General features: G+C 38.4%; 1 protein-coding gene across 1 annotated transcript in view; it reads left to right on the plus strand.

Annotated features, from left to right (window-relative positions):
• LOC136676239 (adhesion G-protein coupled receptor G7-like) overlaps positions 1–3,292 on the plus strand; it is a 43,110-nt gene extending 39,818 nt beyond the window's left edge. Inside the window, exons 14-15 of the mRNA XM_066653092.1 lie at positions 443–602; positions 2,814–3,292. Coding sequence (XP_066509189.1) covers positions 443–602; positions 2,814–2,999 — 346 coding nt within the window. The 3' untranslated portion in view covers positions 3,000–3,292. The remainder of the gene's footprint in view (positions 1–442; positions 603–2,813) is intronic.
• The last annotated feature ends 2,856 nt before the right edge of the window (positions 3,293–6,148 follow it).

Below are 6,148 nucleotides of genomic sequence, written 5' to 3' on the forward strand. Positions count from 1 at the left end.
CTACTACTATATTATTAAACGACAAACAAATGCACAGCTGAAAAAAAAAAAAAATCACTGATAACAGTGGCAGAAACTAGTAGACAGTGAGCAGGACAGAACTGTGGGGGTATAAACAGGCTCCCTAAGTTGACAAAGTACATACCAGCAGTGAAAGCAGGCCACTAGCTGGAGAGCAGTGGCAATTAAGACAGGCTCCTTTGGTTGACATAAGCAGCATCTAACAGCAGTAATAGCAGGCTAACTGCCCAGCAACTGCAGAGATGATTATGGGTTTCCTCAATCAACAGTCCCAGCCAATAGCCGTGGTGATAACAGACTTCAGTCGACATTAGCTGCAGCTAGTAGCAGTGACTGCAGGCTACAAGATGCTCTGTAGTAGTAAATACATAATACTTTAATAGAATTACAATAATGATTTTTTTAAACTTTTCTCCTGCAGTTCACAGGTGACCCCTCTTCGGAAGAAATTGCTGAGCAGCATGTCTCTAGCCGTGGTATTGGGTCTGTCCTGGGTTATCGCCTACTTCATGTTCTTGCCTTTTGACCTGATTGCCCACAACATCCTTATGTATGCCTTCTGCATCTGCAACACCACACAGGTGGGATTCAAACTTATTTCACATATGGGCATTTCTACACTTTGCTGCAAGTCAATCAAGCACTGGCCACTCTTTGAACTTGGCAGGGAAAAGCTGTTGTACCACTGGTAGAGCCAATGTGCTAGACTAATACTGTCTGTATGTGTATTAGCTCATTAATATTATAGAATTAGAATGAAATGACAAGATACGAACAGATAATTGATGACCCCCCCCCCCCCCAACTCCTAACGTGTCTTGTGTGTGTGTGTGTGGTCAGCTAGTCAGCCATGGATGTTTAATTGTTTTTCAATTAAAAAATAAATGACCGGATGCCCTAAAAAAAATTGTAGTAGTCCTTAATGCTGAATTAATTTTTTGTCAACAGTAACTGTTTAGCTGTAGAATAGCTCATATAAACAGGCTAAAAATGAGAGATGTCTATATATTGTAATCATTTATATTAATTACATTTTTTTGTCTGTTAGATAAAAAGTCTTATTTGTTTTGTTATATTTGCCAATTGGTTGGCAGCAAAAAGGGGGAGGGAGAATGTGGGGTGGATTCCTATGGACTCCACATGTCCTGTCATCCTGTCATAAAATATGGATTCTCCCCAACCACCTTTTACTTTTATTTAACTCACTGAAAAACTGTTGGTTTGGCCTATTTATTAATTTTTATTTGTACTTGTGTAATTTTTTAGTCAAATTCATTAATTTGTGCATGATTGTCAGTGCGAAGGGGGAGAGAGAAGGATAGGGAAAGGAGAGATGTAGAGAGGAAGAACCAGGTGAGAAAATAGACATATAGTGAATAGTGGCAAACAAAACAATTACTGTCAGGCAGAGAAAGGTATACTTCCTGTTCACAATATAAATGTATGTATTTCATGGAGGTTATCCATTGTCCCTTTATCTTTTCATCTTAATTAATTGGCAAAACATGTTAATTAATGACTGTGACTCACATGCTCAGCATTAAAGGAAGTCCTCTCAGATTTGTTTGTTTTTCTAGTCACCATGTTTTCTCATGTAACCCCCATCCAGTAATTTTACACAATTATTTTAAGATTCAAAAACATAAAATAACCAAATAAACTTCTTGGAATTGAAGGCACACAAGACTCGTTAACGGCTTACACTGTAGAAAATTTTTATTTATTACAGGGCGGAAAATAGTCAAAACACTCAAAATACAATTAATCCTTTATTTTAATTTCCAATACTATTTTAAAAATGACACTCAACCTTTAAAACATTGGCTAAGGCCAGATACTTTAAAATAGTGTTATGACTCAACAAAACCCCCACAGACCAGTCTTTAAAGGGAAACAGGGAAAATAGGAGAATATGGTGGTCTCAAATTATATGGGATGCCTGTGTCTATAGGCCTTATAGTAACTTCCCACCACAGTCAACCAACAATACAAGTTTACAGGTGTGAACTCTAGGCAAAGAAATTGTCCAAGATAAACAAACCAAAAAAAAAAAAATCCAAAACCATGTACCAAACAATAAACCTCAAAATAAATATGCATTTATGTCACACACACCACACTCAAGCGACAGGGGGACTACTATAGGCCAATATCACACCCAGATCCCTCAATTCCAGAAATTAAAGATTACGTCCGGACTGATTTTAATATACTTGTATTTTGGCACCCAGCCTATTGATGCTGTTACTGTATACACTCAACCAAGCTTAAAAAGGTAAAAGATATAGGTAAAGGGAAAAACAATGACTACTATCTTTGCTGCTATAGTTACTGCTGTTACACCAGGCAGTAAAATCTGTTCTTAGTCTACTCTTCATTTACTAAAATCGTTCTTAATCCAGTCATTATTTACAAACCTTTTTCTGATGAAACATTGCTGCAGTATAAACATTAGTGTGGTCAGGAACTGATGTTGGATGATTATCAAGTCCAGCTAGTCCCAAAAGTATTGAATGGAGCTCCATCGCATCCACAGTTTCCCCAATGCTAGGATTTATATCCCACTTCATGTCATGCTTTTTTTTTTGTCGGAATTATGCAAATGATACAAACTTGGGTCCACAATGAGTCTACACATATTGAAAATTTTGCTACAACTGCAATCCAACATTAGTTAAAATTTAAATCCTATATATCAGGATTTTTTTAAACATACATATTAACAGCATATATTCTACCAAACTGCATCTTGTTACTAAGTAAACCATCAAACATGTTCTCTCTTTCCAAAGGGCATTCAGATCTTCATTTTATTCACCTTGAGAACACGATTTTTCAAGGAGAAATTCCTCATCTTTATGAAGACCGTTCCTGCTCCAGAGATGGCCCTACACAGGATGAGTTACGAGTTGTGGCAAGTCAGGGAGAAAGAGGTTCCAGAAAGCTACAGGTCCACAGACTTTGACAATAATAAATAAGCAGTGATAATAATTAGTAAGTTCATGGACAACACTTTCCAAAAAAAAAAAAAAAGTCAGTTGGTGGCTGACTGTGTCTCTACACCGAAGACTGGGTTCTGATTCCTGATCTGGATAAACAAACCCTGGTTTACTATGAAAATCTGTTTGTCACCCTGCATTCACACTAGCAGCGACTTTTTGCTTCTCACTGCCCAAGTCGCTTTGCTCATTTGCCTTTGAGTTTTTCTGGCTGACCAGAAAAATTGATTGCAAAACTCAATTTTCACTGGTATATGCCACAACATTTTGTATCAAATGTCATATAAATATAATTCAAATAAAATAGATAAAAATAATATATATGCCATGTCTGAGGTGATATGACATGCCTTGATATTTTAACAAATATCACCTGCCTAAAAACTTTGTTCCCATAACAAATACACATGCTAATATTCAGTACAAACCCAGCAACAATAATGTGAGAGAAGTATATATGTCATTCATCTGTTTTTTGTTTAAATTAATTCTAAACTTGGGCTTCCCAAAAACCTATTTGTATATGCTGATATATAGTGAAAAACACATTGTATACTTTGTAGACGTGTGTTGGCTACACACTTATTGATATATTATTTAGTTTTTCTTCTATATTACTATGCATCTGACATGACACTGTATTTGTCTATACCTGTGGCTTACACACTTACTATTCATGAGATAGGTGAGAAATCCCCTCCCCACTGTCAAAGATAATGGCCCATTAGCCCCCACCCCCACCCCACCCCATCAGTGAGAACAACTGAATCGTTTGGTTGTAAGTGGTTGTATTCCGTTATTTAGCAAAGACACAGACTGCTTCGGAGCACCAAAGACATTAATATGAGCTTCAGATAACTGCTCGAAAACAGCAGAAGGCATCCTAACTTTACTACCAAACGTTTTTTTCCTCTTTCAGCGGAGCTCTGTGCACTTATGAAACATTTACTGTTAGCCAATGCTAGAATATAGTAGTGAGCTGGAGTAGAGTTGAAACTAACTAGCTCCAAACATGCTTCAGAAAAACGAGTGAAATATATTTCACAAAATGAAGCCATTCCTCCTCAGGCAGCTGAAAAGTGTTACTGCACCATCTTGGATCTCCGCACTCAGTGTGAAAGCATGGTAATGTGCTTCTGTTTATATGACTAAAATGGGCATATCCACACATTGTGTTGTTGTCATAATCCTCCAATACTAGTGGCCGGATAAGCATGCTATTTTCATATGAATATGAATCAAGGCTCACGGTCCTGAGTCTCAGAGAGAGACGTGCCTTTTGATTGTTATCTTTCTATAACAACAAGCTAAAGATAAATTTTTCAACCTCATATATTTGCAAAGTGGACCCTTTAAGGATTCTGGGGGTATGCTTATTATGTTTCTAGGACAAGAACTTGCTGAGTTGTGTAAGTGCTTTGGCACAAGTTCTGATTTATCCTGCTGGCGGGAGTGCTGGCTCCAGAGGGTTAAGAAACAGTGTAAGTTGAAGCACTGGTCTTAGAGAGACCAGTGCTGAACCAGTATATTCTATTGGTGTTTGCCTAAGATCCTGCCCTCGGTCCAATGACAGTACAGTCCAAGCCCACTGGGTTGCTAGGTACACACAATAGCTGACACAAACATAGCTTCATTCAGGGAAGTATAGATCTCTGCAGACTGATGACCAGACCGAAGCAAATTGGATGTAAGTAGGCAGAGACCAGCAAGTGGGATGTTATGGGATAGGTTTAGTGTTGTACCTCCACTTGGAGCTTCCATACTTCAGCTATGAAGTGACCAAGCAAACAGAGGTAATATTAGATTTTACCAGAAAACCACCAAAAAGCCTCAGTGTCTGTCCATGATTCTAAAAATGTCCATGATCAGGAACGGAGTAGAGCAAGAGGAAATACAGGCCATGTGTTTGAAAGATGGAGGCAGCTTAGAAGCAGCAAAGCTACAAAACACACCCAGAGTGGTTAAATTTCTCCTGAGCGAGTAAGGAAGTCATTTCCCAAGCAAAATATAAAAAGCCTATGTATAAAGGTGTAAAAGTTTGTGTGTTATATATAAAAGAAGTGAGATATAGCATTTTAAAACTAAGGACTGTGTTGTGTGTATTTTATATGAAGAACATGAAAAGCATGGTTTAAGAAAAGTTTAAGAAAATATCATTTATTGTTTAAAACACAATGAGGCAGATTAATATGATTCTCCATGGTGTGTGTGCCATGGCTTTGACTGGCAAAAGTTTGTATTTAAAACGAAACTGGTACAGTTTAAGAACATAACAGCACCAGGGAAGCAGATGAAATAAAAATGAAGAACTGTTGATGAAGATGAGCCAGAATGAAAGGTTTAAAAACCAGAACAAAAACATGGGACAATGCTGATGAATTTCTGAAAGATTTGTTCAGCTTGCTTTACATTTTAATTTTTTCAAGGAAAAACATATTATTGTTTGAGAACATAAATATTATGTGCTGTAAATTTGGAGTTTTCATTCATTCATTAATTCATTATCTATAACCGCTTATCCAGTTCAGGGTTGCGGTGGGTCCAGAGCCTACCTGGAATCATTGGGCGCAAGGCGAGAATACACCCTGGAGGGGGCGCCAGTCTTTCACAGGGCGACACACACTCACACATTCACTCCAGGCCCCACTCCAGGTGATTGTCTACGTGGGTTTCCTCCGGGTGCTCCGGTTTCCTCCCACAGTCCAAAAACACACGTTGGTAGGTGGATTGGTAACTCAAAAAAGTGTCCGTAGGGGTGAGTGTGTGTACCTAGAGACTGGAATACATCACACTGTAGTGCTGTTCCCAAAGCCTGGATAAACAGGGAAGGTTGCATCAGGAAGGGCATCCGACGTAAAAAAAAAAAAAAAAAACCTGCCAGATCAATGGTGTGGATCGCGATTGATCCGCTGTGGTGACCCCTGATGGGAAGGGAGCAGCTGAAAGAAGAAGAAGAAGAATATATCAGGGTCAAACAGTGTCTATGAATCAGATATGGTAGGATCAAATAAAGTTTCCTGGTGTCGAAAGTCACTCGCATCAGCTCATGAAGACATAGCAACCCTAAACAACCACAAATACCACCACCAAGAATACCACTATATTTTGAACATGTTTACTGGGGCTGG

The sequence above is a fragment of the Hoplias malabaricus genome, chromosome X2, assembly GCF_029633855.1.
Source record: "Hoplias malabaricus isolate fHopMal1 chromosome X2, fHopMal1.hap1, whole genome shotgun sequence".
Taxonomy (NCBI): Eukaryota; Metazoa; Chordata; class Actinopteri; order Characiformes; family Erythrinidae; genus Hoplias; species Hoplias malabaricus.